The 24,824-nt window shown below is 35.8% G+C and overlaps 1 protein-coding gene across 3 annotated transcripts in view; it reads right to left on the bottom strand.

Annotated features, from left to right (window-relative positions):
* Positions 1-24,824, bottom strand: part of LOC145968155 (GAS2-like protein pickled eggs) — a 60,635-nt gene that overhangs the window by 11,218 nt on the left and 24,593 nt on the right. For all 3 annotated transcript variants that reach the window (XM_083093441.1, XM_083093442.1, XM_083093440.1), the window contains 3 exons: positions 1,390-1,591; positions 1,202-1,286; positions 129-531 (listed from right to left, as the gene is read on the bottom strand). In XM_083093441.1, the coding sequence (XP_082949567.1) occupies positions 129-531; positions 1,202-1,286; positions 1,390-1,591 (690 nt within the window). The remainder of the gene's footprint in view (positions 1-128; positions 532-1,201; positions 1,287-1,389; positions 1,592-24,824) is intronic.

Here is a 24,824-nt window from a genome sequence, read left to right as displayed (position 1 = left end):
CAACAAACTAATAGAGGTGATTTCACTAACAATTTTTTATCGCAAATATTTTATATTAAATTTGAACTCTCAAAAGTTATTATTAATATTTAAAATATATATCTCGTAGAATAAAAGAGCAAACTTACTCGAGTATTTTCCTGAAGCTTTCCGTGATAGGTTGGCGATCGCGCCTCCTCGTTGGCGTTCCTTCTGGAATCTATATTCTTCCGTGGTGTTGGGCTTCTCGATCGCAGATTCGCCCTGGGCGTCGGCGACCTCGATCTCTGTTTCGCCAAATCGGCCTGATGCTGATTCGGGCTCGCCAATAGTTTTCTATGCGGCGTGGGACTCCTCGAGCGCTTCTTCAGCTCGTCGCTCGATTGCGGCTGGTGTTGTTGCTTGCTGCCGGTCGTCGGTCGGTGAGGTGTGGGCGATCGCGAGCGATTGCTGGAAATGCTTCTGGGTGGTGCGTGCAGCTGCGCCGATTGTAGATTCTGCACCGAACCGACGCTCGACGCGGAACTTCGCCGGGTTCTTGGAGGTGATGATCTGAAAGTGGAAACAACGACCGCGGGCTTTATGGCGGAATTGATGTCGGTTGTTATATCGGGTCGTGTTGACCGGGTGTGCACTGGAGAATTTCCAGTTTCCGTATTCACAACGAAATGTCACGACGTATACCATACGTTCGTGAATGTAAGAGTAAAGAAATTTATAATAAAAATCGTTAATCGTTAATAAATTACTTCACGCTTATGGTAAAAATTAAAAACGTAAAATGCGATATAATTTCTAGTTTAAAAGAAAATGAGAGAAAAAAATAGTCTTTTTCTCGCATAAGTCTAATTTATGAGCATAATTAGCATTAAATATCAGATAAAAAGTATAAATTTGAAATAAAGATTCTATTAATTAATTATTCAAAAAAATAATTCATGCGAGGAACCATAAAAAATTAACAAAAATAAATAAAAATCCCGTAGAATTAAAAAGAGAAACAAAAATACATATAATAACTGCCATGTAATTTATCACATTCATACGTATTTCAAAATTAAAAGGAATTAAAATTTGGCGTGTGTTTCAATTTATTGATATCAGTATTTGACTCTGTATTAAAAAGTAGACCTCTGCTTTTATCGTTATCAAAGTATTCTTTGCACTACATCTGTGTATAATAAAAACTGTGCTGTGTAATGAAAAAAGAGCAGATGCTCACCGTTCATAATGCACCTGCGCGTTACCCAGGTCGAAGGATCCGCCGGCCTTTTGAATGAGCTTCGCTGACACCATCGAGCGATGGGCTGAAAAGTCCAGAAAAAAAGATTGTTAAGTTCGTTAGGATCGTTAAGTTGCGACTTGTTTAAAGAGAAGGATTCGATAAAAAATGATTCGTGTGATACTTACAGTTTCTGCATCGGCACGGATCGTGTTTTTCTAAATAATGGCTCAGAGTATCCCATCCACCACCGACACGCACCATCACGTGACTTCGTAGGACCCGGACGTAGATCGTGACCTTGGTGTCGCCAATCCGATACTTGCCCTCCGCCACATGAATCATCGGAAATTGCGTTGGACATGTGCATTCCTCCACGATATCGCGGACCTGAAAACAGAAAATAATCGATTTTAAAATAAAATCTAATGAAAGATATAATCTAATAATGTTATCAATTTGAAGAGATTTTCCTGACACTTATAATATTAAAACTTTGAATAAATTCCCGGTGTAAAAATTCAGAATGTAAAGAGATTCTGTTGAATATATTTTCTTCTATTTTTAGAATTTAACATATTCCAAAATTTGAAATTTTTTGGAAACTTTACCAAACTGCATATCGTTTTTTTTTGGTATTACATTCTCTGTGCAACTCGATAAATATATCTCTCGAAGAAGAATATATAGCTCGAAGAGAGAAAGTATCAATGGTGTATTTTTGGATTCAATACCAAACAAAAACACTGCGGGAGTATATTTATTACTCTTTTTACCGAAACACATGGAATCTCGATCACTTTCTGACCAAGCGTTGCATTGTTTCACGGAGAGAAACATCACCGAACCGAAAGGCGGGAGAATATAGGATCCGATAATTAGTAGGAACGAAAACTGAATTCTCGGAAGTCGTGCCAGGATGGTTTCAAACGCACGTTCATCGTTCCGTTAACAAGGCCGCGGAGAACAGGTAAAACTACTCGTCGACTTCGTCTTTCGAATCGCTTTCAGTGGCGATCGCCTGCTGAGTCACATCCGACAAAAAGACGGAGGCATGCTCGTGTAAGATCAATTACCGACTCGGGAAACCTTGCTTTTCCTCACGAGAAAGTCGCTTCTGTTGCCGACAATGAAAAAAAGATTATACATGTTTGTTTTGCACTTTGTTCCGACTCAACCAAGTCGCATTCACGTATAACATGAGTTGCAGTCGCTCATTATTAATTTTTTTCTCATACAATTAATAAATATATTTTTATATAATTTCTCGTAGAAACTGACATTGAAGATAATTTTTAAAATATCTATCGTAGTTTTTTAAACTTATTGTTATACTTAACAAATTTTCGACTTACATCCTAGTTTCTCAGATGTTTTATTTCTTCATTTGTACGTTTAAAATGAAGATTGAAGATTCGAAAGTCTCACGAGATTATAAATCCCAGAAAGGGTTATTCGTTTAATAACCGACATGGCGAAAGGGACCATTTTCCACAAGCGTCTTCGCAAGCGCTCGAATTAGAAAGCAGAGATAATTGCGCGCGAGTTGCCCGCATTAAAGTCTCCGATTCTCTTCACTTGAAGGAGCGTCCCTTATTATGAAACAAGCTCGTTTCGCTTCTCTGGAAGAGAGACGCGTGTGACTTCTTTTTCCCTATGTTGGAAGAAAACTTTCGAAACGTCGGCGTTCAAGTCGGCGAATTCGACTGGAAGAAAGAGATAGGCAAGCGTGTCGAACCTTTGGCGCATCTTTGTCGTCGAATAATACAATAAAATTGTCCGTATAAAAGATTACGCAACGGATTCATGCTCGTAGAGTACGTCTCGGCATTTCGAAAACGTTACACAATCTCGCTTAATTTCCACCGAGTAATTGCGAGTCACGCATTTCATGTTCATGAGAAGTGAAAAATATATAGTAAATTTTTAACTTGGCAGATCACTGATTCTTCAAATATTTGAAAGATCTAAGGATTTCGAAAAAGCAAAATAAAACCGTGAAAAAAGGTATGCATTACACAATTTACTGAATTCATTTTATTTTTAATTTTTTTGGATGGGAGAGCCTCTGAAGTTTTAAACCGACAAAGCAAGCTGAGAGAAGAAAAACCATTCAACATAATCTTATACATGATTTTTTTTAGATTCGCATACGTGTATATCCGCGATATAAAAAGTCGACAAGTAGTATAGATCATAGACTGTAATTTAAAACATGTATGTCAACATACGCGTTTTAAACACACGTGCAGCGGTTACTGACTGTAACGCAAAGACTTTACAGAACCACCTGATAGCGTACACATGAGCCCTTCTCCCGCCGACCGATTCAATTCCTCGACACCGTCGAAGTGACGTCGCCGTCGGCGTCGTTGACGATTTATCGGCCCGCCGTGTAGGTACACGCCCGCGGTCGAGATGCGGACCGATCGCGCGAGGCTCCCCTTCCCCCCCCCCCCGCGCGCATTATCGATCGGATCGGCCGATAAACAGCCGGTGGATCGATCGATCCGCCGGCGAGGTGTCGCGGAGCGAGTGGCCGGTGAACGAGCGCGCGGCGGCTTTCGCTTCATATTGATCGCCGGGGCCAGCCCGGCGGTATCGCGGTCGCGAATCTCGCGCCGATACAACACGCGAACACGCGTGTCCTTCACACGAGGCGACGGCCACCCACCGTAACCCGCGACGTCACTAACGTAATCATTTATCAATGAGCGCGCCGATGGTGTGCAGCCCGCCGGAAGTGGTCATTAACCGGGGGTATCGATGATCGAACTGCCGATCGCCGAGAGATCGGCGGCTTATCGCGTTTTTATATGCTCGCGCACGTGCTTATCGAGTCATCGAGAGCGCGATTTACGACGTCGAGGGTGTTCCGTTTGTTTCTTTACCCGCCAGCGGTGGCACGGAGGTGTTTCGTTTCATTGTTATTTTTACGCATCTCGATGATTGAAGGAACTGTCTGGTTAGAAATTAATTATATTTATCGCAGGAGAATCATAAAGGAATTCATACTTCTTGGATTTTTTAACCAGAGTTAGCTGTGCTTTCTTGAAAGCTGTGAGAATTTTCCTTTTAATTTTTGGATTCTTCCCTTTAATTGAATGTATTTATACTTTTTATTTTTCGATTTTCTCTAGTACATGCTGTAAAAAATTATTTAATCATTAAATTATCCTTTATAATTTATTTTTTTTTGAGAAAGAGATAAATTTAATCGGTCCTTGCAACTAATTTTTCAATATTTGATAATTTTACTATTGATAGACTTTCGATTTACTATATATTCAGTATCGTTAACTTACGTACCGTCTATTTGCCAATCTTTTATCACCGTCTTTATCAATAACTTCGTGAGTCGGCTTCGCTTTAAATCGCTTCCCGATAGTTCGAAGATCGGAATTTACGACGGGCGTTAAACCGACTGCGCTATCGATCACTCTCCCTTATCGCCGAGTCGGATCATTTTAAATATATAGGGTGTCTATGAGAGATCCAATCTATGTCTGAAAACATGTTTCATTGGCTCTTAAGATCGACCCAGATTCGAGAATGCATCATGTATATGTCCATATTTACAATCAATTACACTGTTTGAAATTCAACGTTTACATACCAGACAAATTGTTCAGACAGTTGAGAAACAGGCGGCAAACTATGTCTATTCGATTTATACGCGCTTTGATGCCTTCCAGGAATTCTAATGAGAAAGTTGATTTATATTTAAAGAGAAATGTCCAACGAGGATACTAACAAAGTCCACGTCATAAAATGCTACTTAAAATATGCAATGTTACCAGGCAAAAACGATGTTGTCAAATTTATGTCATTTTATTAATCAATTCACAAAGTTTTTAAAAATTCCTTAATCAGAACTTGAAATACCATCCGCACATGTATACCCAGCGATGTGTTTTTAACACTCGGTGAAAATTATTTATCGATATCGTGTCGTGCCGTTCGCGTTTGCAATGTAACATGGCCGTGCTGCGCGAAATTCTTAGTCACGGACCGCTGAGAAGCGCGAACACGTGGCCAGAATACCGCGTTTCCCTGCCGGTGACACTTTTTTTTCCAACGGACAATTTATATGGGCCGCTCGATAAATTAACAAGCATACACGGCACGGCGGTGCTCGTAATTGTCACGAGCGGAATTTTCTCCATGATGTAAGACGACGCAAATTTTTCGCTCGTCGTATCTCGAGGTGTTAAATAATCTGCTGCGCCAAACGCGGCGAAGATGTAATATCCCGTAGTTGTATGATATTACACGTGATGCATAGCCGCAAGTTTACGGAGTTAACTATGTCGTATCGTTGATTTATCGCGCGTAAATAAATTTAGAGACAGACAAGCGCACATATACGGTACGTATATAAGATTAAAGCGTGCATTGTTAAGAAAATATCCTACGTCATCTTGATTAAAAATGATCTTATACAAATTTTATCATAGATTGGTGATAATATTACACAGAAAAAAATATATCAAACATTTCCAATTTAGATTGTCATATTTCAGACAAATACGCTCTTAAAAATTCCAGTACGGAGAAATACATTAAGTCATCATATTATAGCAACAAGTTTATTATCTCCTCTATCTCCTGATTATCATAAAATATCGATCGATCTCGTCCTCGATTTGTTATGCATTAAAAGCCCGCACGCGTTTTTGATGCCAAGCGCCGCAAATCTGATTTTAATCGCGATTGACAAATTGACACGTTACGTAAGGTGAAAATAAAAATCTCTGCTCGAACGAGATCTTCGTGGAAAAGCAACGATGGCTTGGTAAATCATCGCAAACAAGCATTTCATTGCGGATTCCGAAGGCGTTCCGGCTGACGTCGATCGCGAGCTTCCACTTACGTCACGTTGTCTCTCCTTTCAAATATTTAATTAGGTCGCGGAGTCGATTAACGAATCCAGCCGCATCGCGACAATCATACCGTTCGATAATCAATAATTAATTCCTCCGTGGGAGGATATCAACAATCATACCGTGCCCCTCATGGTCAGAAATTTTTCACAAAACCCGCGGCAGATGATTTTTTAAAGATACACGATTTATTAAAATTTTATTTATTCAAACAGAAGTATCTTAAAATTTATTTTCTCATTCATACATATACAAAAAATACATATATATTATAGATATAAATTATACATACATATAAATTATAGATTATTTTATAAAGATTTAAATTATAAGAATAAAAAAATGATATTTTTAATTGCATTTTCTTTTTTTTTTTAAAGCTTGTAAGAAAATTACAATCACGTATTTTTCGCTCACGATATTTTCGTCACGTAAATTTAAGACAGTTATATCTGATGCCGCACAGTTATGTTTAGTGCTTTTAATGCAGCGCAACACGCAGGGGTTTAAAGCGACTAAGAAGCACGAAAAGAGATAAATCGAATCGAACTATGCCAAGCAACTTGCTTGAAATAGTTTGGACGGTTCACGGCGACTGCAACCGATATATTACCGGTAAACATTTGGAAAGATTTGTAATTAAGAGGCACGTTAACGAAGCACAATTTCATTGGCTTTACGACGGACGCCTTGACACAACCAATCGGCTCGGCCCTAATGGCACATTACAGGGCTCGACGTGAATTTATTCACTCCGCCGGTTACGTATCATTCTCGTCGAGAAGAACTCGTTCCAAATGCTATTTTAAGAATCAATTATGTGGAGTATTAACTCGTCGTCATTCGCGTATCATTAACGCGTCGCGTTAATTGCGCGGCGGATCGAAACGAAGAAAGACGTAGCGGCCTTCCATATAAAGAAGCGAATGGCCGATCAAAATTGTGAAATAGGCTATAAACTACGCCTATATAGAAGATTGCGATAGATGAAATTGTTTAAAAATATGCACGATATAAATACATATTTTTTCAGACTAATAATATGCATATATTTCTTTCGACGACATATTTCATTATCGGAATTCTGCTGATTTTTTAACATTTGTATCTTTAAAAATAGATGACTCACATTCAATCACAAAAAATTACGATTTTTAAAATTAATAGGAAATACAAAAGTTCTGTAAGTTCTGTCTGTATTAATATAAAAATAGAAATCTGTGATATATTACTTTGAAAAAAAAAAATTAAAGAATTAAAATGTAAAAATACATGTTAATATAACTGTGTGACATGCTTGTTTTACGCGTCTTTTGAGAATAAAACGCGATGCTGCGCAATAAAAGATTTACTTCAATTGACACGTCGACGAGGTTCAAGCCCATCTTAACAAATGGAGAAATTATCATTAGACGTTATTGTATTTATGAGACTAACGCATCGCAATGCACGACCGCATTTGCGTAACATTTGCAAGCCTTCATTTACTACGAAATAAGTATCAATGACGATAATGCAACCGGTTCGACGACGATTTTCCAATGGCCATTAATGCACGTTGGTGCGGCGACAGGCGAAATTTATGGCGTTTATCAAGCGAATCCAAGCTTGTTGTCCTTTTAATCGGCAAATGTTATGGCAGCGAGACTAATAGCGTGACATTAGCAATCGTAACGAACATTAAGAGTCGAGATTGCGAAGAAATATATCGATTATGTATTTAATTGAACCGCAATCGAATTATTAGATGCGGATTTATATTAATAATCGTCAATTTCGCGGGATCAAATCCAGGGCACAATCACCATCTTCACCGACCTCTTTCGTTGTCCTCGACCGTTTTGCGACAGACCAATTGTCTACGAGCTACTGAGTTTGTAGGCTACGCGTTTCCGGTTTGCGAACGCGCCGCAGACCGAACTAAACTACGCGATTTCATTTCTGTCTCGCGAAAGTGACGAGTTAATTCTTTAATATACAACTTTCCATTTCCTTTGTTAAGCTCTTTTCCTCTTGTATCTCATAAAGTCTTTACGTGCCTTTACTTAAAATTTTTCTTCAAATATTGAAATAATAAAGTAAGAAAGTATATCCATTTTATAATTTTATCTAATTGTAACTTTAAATTTAAGAATTTCATTAAATTTAATAATGATATATTAAGATATGTAAGTGAATCATAAATTGTTACATTTACACAATTGTTTTCCGGCCATTGAATTGTTTTAAAGTAGAATAAAAATATTCTCAGAGGTCGTAAAATGGAGCGGCAAAACTGCGAATATCTAGCGAACCGACAATTGGAAATCAATAGATTGATTTTACGGATCACAGCATTTCTCTTGCATTTCTCGAATAACCTGCGCGTCGTACAGAACATTGTTCACTCGCCAGCAAATACGTATGGCATGTTTAAATTCCAAACAATATGCAATTCCTGTCAAATGTTTGTCAAATTTGGAATCGATTTTTCCAAAGTTTTTGACGAACTATTAATCGAGAAAGCTATTAATTCTGTAATTGATTTTTAAATTAAAATTTTGTTAATTTTTTTAAGTCTGAAAAGCATGATTGGAACAAAATAATATCAATGAATCTTACTAAAAAAAAAATTTGTTTATTTTTACACTAGTATTTTAATTCGCAAAGGCACTTCACTTGAAATCATTTACGATTCAAATTACAATGTGAAGCAATCGATGCCTTAACGTCGAGAGGGGCGACGGTTTTCTCAGTTCGTTCTCACAGTTAAAAGAAAGCGCACAATGATCGGCAGACTGTGTATCTGTGCATATCTACACGAGTATATCGCTCGTTCTGGGACAAATTGTGTGGCGCATTGCAGGTGAACGGACAGGATGAATGGTTATGATGCTATAATGCAAGGCCGCCACGGCTTACGTAACGCGATCCAACCTACCGATATGGAATACGGATTATTATTATCGGTGTATTCGTTTGAAGAGAACTAGGGACGAGAAAAAGAGGAGGATAGAGAAGGAGAGGTACGGAGCGATGTCACCCACGCATATCCAGATTCGCCGGTCGGTCGCGACAATTCTTTCGGATATATCCATATCGCGCGAAATGACTTCGCGATGTACGCTGCGAGCGATGAAAAATTCGTGATTCTTGCAAAGCAACTTTCTCGCGCGCGCAAATCGGACGCAGATAGAGATCTTTGTGCACGCAGCGTGCGCACTAACGAATTGCATGTAGTGCATTTGGTTTAAAGCGTTCGCGATAACATCGCAAAATTTTATTAATCTCATTTACTTCGCCAGAATCGTAACAAGAAACGTAACTTTTTATTGCTCCCAAGCATTGATGATATTCATTAATTAATTAAAATCATTTATTAATTAATTCATTAATTAATTAATAAAAGCATTGACAGAGGATATTCATTAATTAACAACATAGACATGCAAAATCATAAGTATTACTTATTACTTAAACAAAGTATCATGCACAATCTACACGTTAAAATGTAAAATTAATATTGTTAAAATTGAGGCAAAGAGATACTGCTTTTAAACGTTGAATCATTACTAGCAGTTAAACAGACCGTGTGTCTTTCTATGCAAGACGCAGCAAGAGACAACCTATATAGATAAACGGATAATTTAATATAAAGCGTGTATAAGTCTCTCTCTAATCGTCCTACATCATGCAATAATCGGTCACTTATAATAATTCATATTACATATTTATTCATTTGCCCGCAAGCAATACTCCTTCATGCATATTTGTTCAATTACTATTGTAACTGCAAATATTCGATTATATAAGATTTTCATTATTAGCTCATAAATAAATTACACGAGCAAAATCGTGACGATTATTCACGTAGCACATCTAACGAATTAATTTGAATTGCTTGCATGTCTACAGCATAAGTGGCCGCGTTACTCTTATGTGTGTTTCCTAATTATAATATATATCATAATTGATATTATCGTCTTAATAAATAGCTGTGTGCGAGTCATTCTCGTTTAATTACTCTCCTGTATTTATGCTTCATTAAATTTCATATCTTGTAACTGTTACCATCGCTCTACGTAAGAGTTATATTCTCTTAAAAAGAAGTTGAAATTAATTTTAACGTTATTATAATGATGCAGGATATAATGTTGATGCTTGGAAAACTCAAGGAATTTGATGAGAGGAAAAAATGACAACCCTGAAATAGCACTTCTCTTTTCTCTATTGCCTGCAGCACCTCGATGACTTTCTAATTCCAATGGCAAATCGGCGCGACGTATCAAAGAGGCTTACAGGGCGACGAATTAAAAAACCGCGCGACAGGTGCACTTCCTGCGATGAAACGCGCCAACGAAAGAACCGACAGCGATCGCGGCAAAATCCTTTTCTTAATTGACGACCATTAAATCTTTTCACGGCGATCGATCAACCGTCCTACCCTACTTGCGCGATCGTTTCTTGCGACGCTCTGACGTAAAACCGATTTCGTTGCGCTTATCTTATATGTTCGACAAACGAAAATGCATTCTAACGAAATTTATGGCAATTTTATTACATTGTCAGATATATAATTCATTGACATGTGTATCATTTTTTGTGTATCATTTTTCCAGTATCATTTTGATATAATTCGATGAAGAAACCAGAAAACACAGAATTCACATGTGTGTAGAATTAATAATAATTGAGTACGTAACATATTTTAACGAAGAAAAAAAATTGTTCGACTTAATTATGATTATTTGAGACAATTCTACAGTAAATATGCGACAAAATGCAACATGGATAGATTGTCAAGCAAAAAGCTAGAAAAACATGCTTGACTCGGAAAAGGTTAATGCGCGGCGAACACGTTTCCTCGACACGAAAAATAAATCGTTAATTGCCGTAGAGTATCTTCTTTTAGCGCAATTAATTTATAGGCTTGCATAATTGCCGGCTGCCGAGGTGCGATCGTATATTTCTCTAGACAAGCGAAATGATCTCTAATTTTATATCAGATATGCTTTATTGGCACGCGATATTAATAATCCTTGTTTATTACCCCTCTATTTTAATGTTAACTAAATGTTAAATACAAAGATTAATTTGTCTTGCACGTCTTAGAATGATTTAGGACTACAATCTTGATTAAATAACTTATACCGGCAATTCTTTCGTAAATGAAAGTTTCAGTTGCAAAGATAGCATAAACACAATGTTAAGTTATAGATACAATTTTTATATATGAATTCATATGATATGACTCTATTTTAAATATTTATGTAATATTTATCTTCGATTTAGCAAAATATTAGGATTAATCAAAGTACTTTTTACGAGTGATTTGCTCCGAAAAATTAATACGGAATAAATAACAAACATTTACTAGAAAAACTTATACAAAAATTCTGAAATTTTTATGACACATGCCATTTCTTTGTTACATCGATTCAATTATTTCGCGAAGAAGGAACAACGGATGACTTTTTGAGTACCGAAGTCTACATCCCACAGGCGCGCGCGTTCTTCATCCCAGGAGTTGCTTTTGCAGGACGACCGTAATTTACTCGCAAGACCAGGAACGCCGGCACGATCTGCGTAGATTGCGCTGCGGATTGCACGGCATGCGCCGGCAGTATGCAGCTGCATTTAAGAGGACGACATTGCATGCGAAGGAAGAGGCACGCGCGCCGGGGTCACGTGAACGTGAACCTCTCGAAGACGATGGTAGAGGAGGAGAAATGGTAGAGGAAAGTTTCCCCGCGGGCCCCGACGGCGGCGGCGGGATTAATTTTCCTCGCGTTGTTATGTTAATAGATACGTCGGGACACGCGGAAGTATTGCCGCGGTATACGAAAGGTTGTGCTGAACAAACGAGAAGTGTCCCGGGGCCTTTTAATGCGCTTGTCAGCGACGTTACTGCGCTCGAACTGCCATCGATTTTACAATATTACGCGCTCACGAGGAAAGTTGCTGTTGCGGATCGAATGTACGGGGTGTTCCAAGAGCGTGGTCCTTGAGAAATTATGAGAAACTTAGTTTCCACGTAAGATTATCGAATTTATCAATTATAGAGATAATCATTCTTCCCATCGAATGGATAAATAAATAATGGATCGATTTTTTAATCAACCGCAGGTAAATTTCGAGAGAAATCTAATCTAACATTTGATAGATAAAAACTATTTCTTATTATAAATTTAAAAAAAATTTGATAAATGAATCATGTAAAATCAATCTCAACTGTAAAAGAATTCTTGACTAAGACTTGCGATTCAATAGATATGAGACATGCTATAGATAGGTATTGGAATGATACAGACATAGGATATGGTTCCGTGCGATATGCCGGAACTCTCTCTGAATGCGATCACTGAAGCGTGATGCGAAAGACTTAATTGCGTGGAGCAATAAACTGGAGTACGTGAATTTGAAGTTTGGTAACTGAGAGAAATACTAGTCAGACGGAACATGCAAATACATGAGTAAAACGTGAAAGCTGCCTTCTTATTCCAAGTGACGTGATATAATAATATGTCAAAATTATTATTGTATATCTGCGGTTTCAAAAAAATATAATTGATAGAGAAAACAAGTATATATTTATATATACTAGTCATACACAAATTAGATTAATCTCTTGATTGTTAGATTAATGCTTTGGAAATCAATGTAAATTCGCGTGGGACGAATAACGACATATAAAATCGGGCGTTTATATGTTCCGGCGAAAGGATTGTAATGAAAGAATTAGCGGGGTGTCGAGAATGATCGAAGTTGCATCATGATTATCAGTTTCGCGGCTCATTTGCGATCGATCGAAAGACTTGCCTAAGAGACTCGCGAGAAACGCGATCGAGTTGAGCCGACTTCTATAATCGCGACATCTCGCTATATCATACGTAGGAGTATCTACGCGCGCAAGCGAAAGTGGCGGAAATTTCATTTATCTCTTGCCGTTTTGCGAACTGACCTACAACTCGAGGAAACTCGAATATGTCGTGGTAGTCGTTTGCAAACCATCTCGGTTATTCCTATTAGTCTGCAACTAGACTTGCACCTTTAACATGGAGAATTCTAGAGTAGCGTTAACTTTATAAAGAGAGAAATATACATTTTATTAAGAGCGACTGTTAAAAATAAAATTTTTTATTCAATGCAAAAGAAATTTAAAAAAATGTAATTTTATTGCTTTTGCGTTGCTTACATAATTTTATTAAGATCGATATATATAAATATATATGCATATAATTAAATTCTTATTTTTTCTTTTTATTATATATTATTAATTAAAAGTGTGAGATGTAAATATTTATTGCTGTAACTCTTTCTTAATTTTTGTTAATACATGTAAGACAATTTCTATTGTATATCATTATTAAATAACATCTCGTTTATACGAAAAATTAAGATTAAATCATTTATATTAATAGCTGCAAAATTATTTATTTCTAATAATATTATTCGGTTCTAATTTCTACCATGTTGATTTCTCTGTATTATGAATTCCTTTAATAATATTAATTTTAATTCTTCTTATATATCATTCCATATATAAATCAAAATTGGCTTTAAAAAAAATATAAGAATTGCTTAAAATTCACTATCCAATGACTCTTCCTACCTACACAATGACTATGGGAAGTCATTTACGACTAGCAAGCGTTTCGAAAGAAGTATCAGTTTCGATAGACATTGATAATGAACATACTAAAATGTAATGACCACGACTATCGGATAAGTGACTCAAACAAAATTACGTCACAAGTATTATATTGATGCCGTGACTAGCCAGAAGGAATTCAAAAGTTGATCTCTGATCGCCCAATCGTAGTATCTAAGTTCGTTATGGCATATAAAGTGGAAACACTAAGAATATTCAATGTGATCGTGAATTGATATAATTGATGTGGAAATTTTAAATAGAATATTAAATTTTAAATAGCATATTTTTAAATGCTTCAAATATTTAATCATACTAAAATATTTTTTAATTAATTATGGATTAATTCAATATAATTCTTCATATATATATAATTTCATCATCAATCTAAAATATCATTCTAAAAAGTAAGAAAATTATACTCGATAATCATATCGCGAATCATATCGATAATCATCGCGCGAAGAACACATAAGTTGTATCTGAGTTTCTTCTCGTTCTCCACATTGCTATCAGGGAAATACTCGTGACATTATTTTTTAACGTTGCGCATCACACAATTCCATCACCGCAGAAATGCATTTATGTGAACTTTTTTCCCGGAACGATATCTTGTCGCTTCCGTGTATATGACACTTCTTCCTGAAACACTGTATACACAGCGGAGAAAGTGATGGAACCTTCGGTCGAGATACGGATCGCTATCATGGCATTATCATCGCCGACCGATCTTCCCAGGATCGTATGCGCGGGGGAGACCCTCGTGGGAAGACGAGCGCGAGATCTACAAAATCACGATTCATTTCAGCGACACTGGATCTTGATCGTGAAAATAATGTCCGATCTTGTCACGGAGATATTTCCCGCTTTTTTTCACTAGCAACATCGGGTGAAAATATGAATTTTTTTTGTCCTCGACTGGCTTGTTTCCGAGGTATAATTTATTAACAATTATATTTTCACTTTAGAAAACTAACATTTGTTTTGTAACGTTGTGACGACTGCAGATAGAAATCTTGGTTTTTTAGTGTAAATCACTTAGCTCTTTAAAATATATTGTATTAAATAAAGCGATATACAGGAGATTTTAATTAATTAATATTATAAAATATAAAAGATTTAATATAAAAGAAGAATTAATATAAAAATATAAAATTAATATAAAGAATTAATATAAAAGAAGTTCAGAATTGTGTTCTGTAAACAATCAATATGGCAGAATTAGAAATAAATAACGTTAGCTATTGACATAGATTAACTTAATCTAATCTCTTATGTCTTATATGAATGGATTTATCTGCTATTATCGTAAATCCGATTTATAAGCTCGTCGAAGAGATTATGTAGCTACCAATTTATTTAATTGTCCATAAAAGAAAGCCTGCAATATTTACAAAGACGTATAAAACTTGAAATTTCATACTTTAACAAATTAGTTATAGTCAAGATGCCGATCATATGAAAAATAGGCATTTCTCTTCTGAAATATCCTTCGTATGAAAATGAAGCCTGACGTAAATGAAGCCTTAAATAATCTTGCCTCGTAACTATGCAAGTAAATTTCCCAGGAGAATAACACATTATAACCGTGCATAATCCATTGCGATTTATGGCAACGCGATTGTTGATCGCCCATTACGCTCTCGGTACAATGTCTCGTTTCCGTCTTTTGCTCCATACATAATCCAGAATGTGAAACCATGTACAGGTGAAATTTCTCGCTTTATAAACGGTCGCTGTATGTATTTACCGAGCATCGATTAGAGGCGGTTACACGATCGAGGAAATCGCTTAATGAAATGCCGTGAAATATTTCAAGCTATCGCCACGCTCACTCTCGTAATTGATGAACGCGCTTATCGCGCATAATGTAAGATCCGCGTAACATTCGTAACGCCTCGACAGTTAACTACGAATTAATCCTTTCCGTATCAAGTCTCTATTTATCAAAAGAAAATCATACATACAAGTTATATTTTTATGTAATTACAGGCACACACATCTTAGGCATATCTATAAAATTCTAAACTAATTTTGAAATTTGTATTATCGCTAATTATAAACAAAATAGATTAATTTTCACATACTTATATACATTTTGTGAATTATACAAAGTTGAATAAACAACTTTTTACTAATCAATTTTTAATAAAATATTCAATATAAACATTTAATAATAAAATATTTCTATAATAAAATATTCCCAATTTCATAAAAAAAAATATGAAATTTTTTCATCAGGACTTACTTCATTCTATTATCTTGAAAATCGTGGATTAAATGACTTCAATAAATTCGAAATATGTTTCTAAACTGGAATGACAATGCTTTAAAACTGCATAATGATTTTAACCAATTCAAAACGTGTTTATAAACTGGAACTGAATAACAGTATTTTAAAAATGTTTAATATTTGCGCATTACAAATGAAGAAAAAATATATTCATGATTGAGGACATGGGTGGCAAGAAAAGATTAATTAATGAGATAATTGGTTCTGCCGCGATTATATTATGCCTTCGGGAAATAGTCGCGGTTTTCACGATATGTGGTTTGCGCGATACATACAAGTAATATGAATGCTATATTTCACATTGCTATACGTTTAACAGCGATATGACTTTTCGAAACAAAAAGTTGTCACATATTGTTCGAAATCAATTAAATTTTTCTGTATAAAAGAAACTATATATGTAACAATTTTTACGATATACTATTTTGTAAGAAAAAAGGTATAATCTGGAAAACCCCAACAAGAAGGATCCGTAGATAGATTTCTCTTATCTGAGTATTCTCAAAATATATACATATCATTATCAATACAGTTATCCATATCAATAATATATTTATGATATCGCTTACATACTGAGAGAGAGAGAGAGAGAGAGAGAGAAATATCGTTTATAATATTAATTATATGACATGTCGGATTTAAAACTGCACAAATATTAATGATCGCTAAATAATCAAGATAATAAATATCAATCCGTGTTCGTTCGACGACAATCAATCGATCGCTGAAGCAAATCGGAGCAACATTAGCTCAAATATTTCAACTGCGAAATTACATAACCGGTAACGTATAAAGAGAAAAAAAAAGAAGAGAATTCGAAAGGCGATTGCAAACGGGAAAGAAAACAGTTACGTGGGCGGTTCGCTTCGTCGTGTCCGCGCGACTTTTAATAATCGCGTCGATTTGTCAGTGCACCGAATTCTAATTAGAGCGTCTCCTTTCAAGATATTACATTGTGCCGTTTTCTTTTTTTTTTTGCGAACGAAAATGAGGGAATCAGCCCATGGTTGTTTTCAACGGTGTCGCTACTAAATCAAAAAATACCGCATCGCGTCCCTCTTGTCGCCGAAGGCGCATATTGAGTTACTCGGCTGAAAGATGCATCGAACGATTGCGCTATGAGATGCAGTAAATTACAAGTGCCGAATTCCAGTCGATGATTGATATTAAGCAATCTGCTAAACGACGTGGCAGTAAATTCGAAGTAAATTCAAACTGAAATATTTTGCCAACAGTTTCCGAACAAGAAAAAAAAACAGGTTTTGCGATGCTTAATGCTACTACGTAAATAACGTAATACTTAATAAAATAATATTTTCATAATTATACCATATATAAAAAGGATTGAAAAATAATTCATACACAGAGAAAAAGGACATTCTTGTTTTGAAAATATATTTAGCTTTAACATGGAAATCTTGAAATGAGATTATATTGCGTTGATTAAAGAAAAATATAATTGCTTACTTGAATGAAGCCATTTTATATCAATCAAGAAAAATATATTCTTATGATTTAAGATTTAATTTTCTTGAATGGAAAAGAAACAATGTTAGATAGAAAATAACATTTTTAAATCAAAGATTATAATTCTCTTAAAGTAGAATTAAATAATTATATATTCTTGAGATGACAATTAAAATAAGATTACAATATTAAAATAAGACTATAATATTGTTGAAATTTAAAATTACTAAATTCTTCTAAGAAGATTATAAATTGTTGCGTATATAAGAATCAATGAACGCGTTAGTTTAAGTATATAAGTTTTGATTTGACACTTTTTTTTCTGTGTATGTACACGTTGAAAAATATGTCCAGAGAGATTGAAGGATCAGTACACGAAGTCGTCAAAATTTCTCTCTTTCTTTGAAAGTACATAATTAATCTCGAAGAAAAACCATGTAGATTCAACATTCTAATTAAAAATACTCGACACTGTGAATTCTCTCTCCGAGCAGCATAACTCCCATCTTTCTCAAGACATTCCGCGCTTCCCGAAGATCTCTAACACACCCTAGAGCCATCCAATTAGCCCAACGAAAGTGCATAACGCGCGGCAAGCATCATCCAGATCTCACGACGGCGCGTGAACGTAAACACACCGCTCGCGCGAAAGCAAAGCAAGGAATGGAAAATGCGCGGATGATTCCGTTGTGAGCAATTCCCGGCGAGTTGAAATAGCGATTCTTCCACACATACGCCTACATACACACGTGTGTACGGCAGGTGAATTCCGGGGAATTGCGGCGCTTTGAAGGCGCAGCTTTTACGGCGGGCGTCCCGACGCCGAACCGCGCCGGCGTCCCGGGAATCAATACGCGAGAGAGACGACGTCCCGCAGAGCTCTCAGCTGTTCCGTCCACAGCGATGGCCACGTTGTTCCCGCTTTTCCGTTCCCCCGTCCCCCTCGATAGTTTATTTTCGTGATTCCCGTGATGCGTGATCCCGCAAATGTTTACGGTAATTGAAAGCCTCGGAGAAACATGGTTCGTCGAAGTCGCCTCGACGCGTCATTTCGTGGGAATGACTTGTCACGCCCTTTATATAGCGAATCGCACGTCTGCTTGCGTTCCGGTCTTGTGCTTAAGCGACTGCTAATCTTGTTACATGGAGGTAAAAATATATTTGAATTGGTAATAAAATAAAATAGAAATTATATGAAATCACGTTCTGAAAAATATCTTGAAATATCATAAAAACAAGCTCTGATTTTTAGTAATCCAATCTTGGATACATATCGATCCATAAAAAATAAATAGATTATAAAAAAGTAAAAGACAGAAATATTTTATAATTTTGGTCTTTATATACATACAAATTTTGAAAATATTTTTCAAAAGAAAGGGAAAACAGAGAATTCGAAATTCGGATTGTCTGTCTCTTTGCGATTATGGCATATGATTCGACGGAATTTGCAACTTTCGATACGTCCGACACTAATATAGTGCTTCGTAGCAATCGACGACGTTTAGAAGCACTTGAAATGCATTTTATCGGAATAACCTACATGCACTTCTATGAAAATCCATGCGAGAGATATCAAAATCTTAGGGTCCCCTACAAGGCTTTCTAGAGGCGAGATTACTGAGGCGTGCAGCCCGAAATTTTCTTTGATCTCCCTTCCGTGCAAAGCTTGATTATTGACATATCGATTCGACGTGGTACCGTTTTCGTCCAAATTTAGGTGACTTGTGCACGACCGCGGAAGAATCATCTACCCGGAATTTTACCGAGAATGTTTTGCCAGCAAAATCGCTCCGAAATAAAAGAATAAATTCGACATGAAGCATTTAAATAAAATATTTAAAAAATTAAGAGTTAAATAAAAAGAAGTAAATATATCGAAACTTATGAAATAATTGATTAATAAGAATATTATATTTGACATAATTAATATTAAAACAAAAATTACAAATAAAGAAAAAAATATAGATTTAACGTTCCAATGTTGCGGCTTTAAATGTTTGCAATAGCTTTCACATTGATATAATTTCATCTGACATTTTACGAATCAGAATTCTCATGGTTCCCTCGAGAATTACCTCACCCTTTCTATGAGCGCGATCTCCAGTTTGCTAACCAATGTCAACTGATCGGATCAACGACCAGCCATCGCTCATTCTATTTGTAACCTCGACTCACACATATGTATATCAGATATCCCAGTCGAGAAATGATCAATTCACCTACATTACACGACCATGTATAATTACTAACCAAAGTGCGGCCCGACCTCGGTATTAAATTTCTAACCCATTTCTTTGCCTCTCCTTGTCTCTCTTTCTCTCCCTCTATTTAATCCGTGCTCGACAAACAGTGATTAGCTAAGACTCGGACCGCAGGTAGACCTTGCGCAGCTCCAGCAACCATCTCTCCCGTCAGCATCTCGGTTAATTGTACATAATAACTGACACGGAGACTCGGAGGAGAACTCAACACCATTTATGGCAGTTCTATGTGAAGGCGCGCGAATGGATTCCTCTCTCACTCTTCTGGATAAATAGTAACTCTCTCGAGTCGTAAATAAATCGCGCGACGATCAAAGGCTGATCAAACAGCCGATGGAGAAGATTCGGAATTACTATCGAAGAGTCAGTGAGAAAGACGCTCGACTTTGACATCCACTGGATTTAGCTAATAATGATGCAGCATTAGTCATTTTCAATAGAAGGAAAAAACGTGAGAATTATTGACTGTATCGTGTCGAGACAGTAGGTTTAGCATATGTGAAGAAATCATGTATGATCGTAAAATATCGTTATTCTTTTTGCTATTATTAAATTTTATTTTTCTGAACGCGACTGTATGATATCATATGTATGACGTGTATACAAATATAGAATACGTCATTATTTTCGGACAATTTAAAGATTGACAACTCAATCATATATTTTTGAAACGCATGTCATTGTCATACTTAGAAAGTATTAGAAAGTAACTTTACTAATCCCATCTCGAAAGATAAATATAATTTACTGCAAGATTATGATAAATCTACTAATTGTACCGCAAACATAAATCAATCATCATTAAACAGTTTCATCAAAAACGTATATTCTTATATTATATTATTATATATATTATATATATTATATATATTCTTATATTATATATATTATATATTTTGTTATATGTACTTTAATATTTGCAGTATAATAAAAAAGTATTAAAAATATCTAGTATAACATAATAAAGAAATTATAAATATTTTATTCACACTATTAAAAGTATTGATGCAAAAAAATTGACTTCATATATAAGCTGACAGTGAAGATAAAGATATTTCACAGTATCTAAATCGGAAAATATTGATTCCAAATCGCAAAAAATTATCGACAGAAATAAAAATCTCTCTTTAGAAGGAATAAAGAGACTAAAAATATGACGATGTATATGATCCATCCTGGCTTTCAAAAAAAAAAAGACATTTTCGTATCGTCTGTGGAATTACGTAAAAGCACACTTATCGCCGGAAATGAGCCACAATGTCAACATATCGAAGTGAAACGCAAACTAATATTTCTTTTTCGATAATGAGATACCTTCCTGATATAACAAAATTTGACAGCTAACATGCTAACAAGCGATAGAATAACGAAGAATAATTTCGAGGAAAATAAAAAAAATCATCCGCCGGTATAGGTTGGAAAAGGACTTCGTCCTTCGAAGTAACTTCGCCGTCTTTGCTCTTGAACTTGATACGAAATGGGCTAACAGCGATCAATACAAGCTTTCGGCGCTCGCGAGGCGAAGCTCCGTCTGGCACGGTAGAAGTAACTTCCCTGAATAAGATCTACCATGGAGAACTTGCAAAATATTCGCCTCAATATTTTTTTTCTCCCGATTGCATTCGTTTGCAATATAACTATTTTACATGCATATGTAGAACAATCTTCCCACTTGTCCGATTTTTCGTATTCATTCGCAACAGTTCAACATTTGATTGCATAAAACAGAAAGTTAAATAAAATCCTTCATAGAAAATAACAAACATAAAAAAACAAAGTTGAATATATATTTTACAATTAAAATTAATAAGAATTTAATTAATAAACGTACGTAAAACGTGTGTGACTTTAAATATTTATCGATATTCCTCGATAAATATCTAAATAAACGAAGGAAATTAACTATATTGTCTGTGCAAAATTGCATTGATGAAGAAAATAAACGCGCGCTAAAATTGCACGTTTATTAAAGTGACGTGAACAGCGAATTTGCGGTGCGTGGACGGCGCGGGCAACTGTTTTGCAATATAAAAAAAAATATTACTATATAAATTTAAGGAAAGATAAAAAAAATTTCGTCCTCGTGCGTTGCTAATCCGCTTCCGCGATAACTGAACATGCTGGCGGCAACGATTTCGCATTGCGCCATTTACGGCAATCGCCCGTCGAGGGAACGAAACACACGCGTGGAGCCGCACCATGGTAGAATTGCACAGTTTACCTCGACTATCGATTAGATTCAGCCTTGTTAAACGCGCTATCTTATCGTGGACCGCGGTTGGACGCGGAACCTACCGACATTGAGTCATTGTGAATCAAGGAAATCACCCGTATGAGCCAAAGTTCCGCGCAAATGTGTCGTTATATATAGTTAGAAATTTTATTTCTCAGAAATATCAGAAAATAGCACGATCGCATAAATAGTCGAATGACGAGAAAATGCTATAAAATTAAGAATAAAATTGTAATGTCGTAAATAAAACTTTCGTATAAATTTATTATCGATAAAGAAACTATGGAGCTATCAGCTGATTACTGTCATATGTATAAACAAAATAAAGAATTGTGAACTTTGTGAAAAACAGAAATCTTTTTCATTGCTGTTATAGAAAAGACTTACAAATTTAAAGGAAATTTATATTTTACTACGAAATATTAAGATTGTTCGATTAATAATTATTATTAATGACAAATAAAAATTATTTGATAAATAATTATTTATTATTAAAATTAATAGTGTTAAAATTAAAATTAACAGTATTTAATATTAATCAACCCTTGCTACATAATTGCCATAACAGTTCGCGGTAATCGCATCTTGTATACAATTACGCAAATCGTCGCGGAATTGTTTATATCAAACGCGGTTAACAAAGTCGTAACGCTCGCGATAAGATAACGCGCGTGACAAGAGCGAATCTAATTGAAAGCCGACGTAAAACACGCTCTTATACTCTTACTCGTTCTCTTCTCTCTCCTTGAATCGCCGCCGCATCGCCGCGAGGAACGGCTTTAATGTAAAAGCAAACGCTTTGGAGAATGTGCCTTCGTGTCGTCGTATCTCACGGCGTAAAGAGAGATTAGATTAATTATCAATAAAGCGACGAGTCGCCGCTTTGAACACCCCGGCATTTGACACGAGACGACGTAATCGTCATCTCGAGATTCAATCACGATTCAACATATCCCGCGCTCAGGATTAACTTTAACAAGACTCGTGACACGTGTAAAAATATTAACTCCTTGTAATTTAAAGAAAATTACAAGATTAAAATTGTTTCGAGCAGTTTCGCACTAAGTCCTGTTTAAGGATAATCGTACATGATCCTCTTTTAATCTCCCACATATTTTAGATAATTAGATAATTAAAAATTGCATTACACGAATCAAGAAGGAATTTCATTGCTATTCCAAATTCTTTTATCTGAGTAACAATGGAAAGTTCAGGCCCGATTCTGATACCCGATTTTGCTACTTTCGTGGCTGCGATAAATATTCCTATTAATTACGGAGCCGACAAAGCGGCTTCTCTCGGCTCGCCTCAGCTCGCTTCTACTTTATTGGAATCGGTGGGCAACGCTTTCACGGTATATTACTACTTGAGACACCGGCAAGCAGCGTCGTCCGGCCTCCCCGCGGCGCAAAGTGAAATTTATCCGCCGATATCGGCGGCCGATCGCGAAAATCGACGCACAATACGCTTGAACGGCGGCTATAATGACGCTCCCACGAGATTTACGGCGGTAACGCGCTCTACGCTGGCAGCGCTTACGCTACCCACTAGGGGTGTTAATGATATTACGATACACAATCCGCAAGTTATTGATGCTCTCGCCTTGATACTTCCCGGTTGATACCGAAGGCTACAAATAATTACTTTTATCAATATTGTAATATCAATGTTTCGATTACATAAGCTTATTATCATATTATACCGTATCAAGAATGATATCATGTTGTTGTTTTTTTGGAAACAGGATATCATTTATATTTACGATGCCAGTTGCGAATTATCATTTTACTATTATCTTTGGTATATTTCGCCAAAAAGTAATTATATAAATACAGTATAATATAATGATAAACTTACATATATACAATCGAAACATTAATGTTATAATATTAATAAGAGCAATTATTATTATATATATTGATATTGATATTTTTGATAAATAATCATATCGTGTTACTAGATTAAAAATTCATACTTTTAATCCAGATTCAATGATAAAATAAGAGTGGATAAGGGGAGGACAAAATAAAATATTTTATCATTGAAAAATCTTAATTAAATGGATGAATTTTTAAGCTAGTGTGACACGATATGATTATTTATCAAAAATATCAATATTTTTGCATCAAATATAAAAAATCTATATTTTAATATGAGTTTTATGAAACTTCTCGTTTTTAGTAAGAAATTGGCTGCAAAATATTAATATTCCATACTAATTCTTATTTCCTGCATTTTTATCCCGTTATATCCGTGAGAAGCATGCAGTCTTTTACATCATAAACGAATATAAATATGAAATAGCTTTGCGAATGGGCTTTTCCCGCGAAAGGAGAAAAGACTTATCGCGAGGAGCAGATTTATAACATTCTACGATTATGTCGAAATTTTCTTTCTTTCGGATAAAGGCTCGTATACCTTCCGCGAGCGTAGACACCACGAGCCTCGACCTCGCGGGAAAGCGTCCTGGAATTTCTTATACGGCAAGAAGCCGCGCGCCGCGACGTTATCGTACGCCGTCGAGCTGTAGGCCCTGGGGAAGGAATTATTCCGCTTCGTGAAATGCCGCGATTTAGCATCGCTTACACGTATACCGGTCGCGTGTATCGCCGCCGGTAATCGCCGCCGTTAGACACACTCGCGAGTCGACTATAATCCGATATTTTTGCAAGCCGATTGCTCTTAGTCGGATCAAATTGTCATACCGCACTGCCTTTCAAAGATATCACGCAAAGTTAATAGACAACAATTAAATATAATTTATTAGGCTTGTTAAATAATAATTAAAATAATAATAATAAATAATAATTTAAATAATAATAAATAAAATAATAATTTAAATAATAATAATAA

Source organism: Camponotus vicinus, unplaced genomic scaffold (assembly GCF_025532165.1).
Source record: "Camponotus vicinus isolate PSW18456_S1 unplaced genomic scaffold, iyCamVici1.0 SCAF_3, whole genome shotgun sequence".
Lineage (NCBI taxonomy): Eukaryota > Metazoa > Arthropoda > Insecta > Hymenoptera > Formicidae > Camponotus > Camponotus vicinus.
The sequence above is the reverse complement of the archived record's forward strand: the minus strand, read 5'-3'. Positions and strand labels throughout refer to the sequence as shown.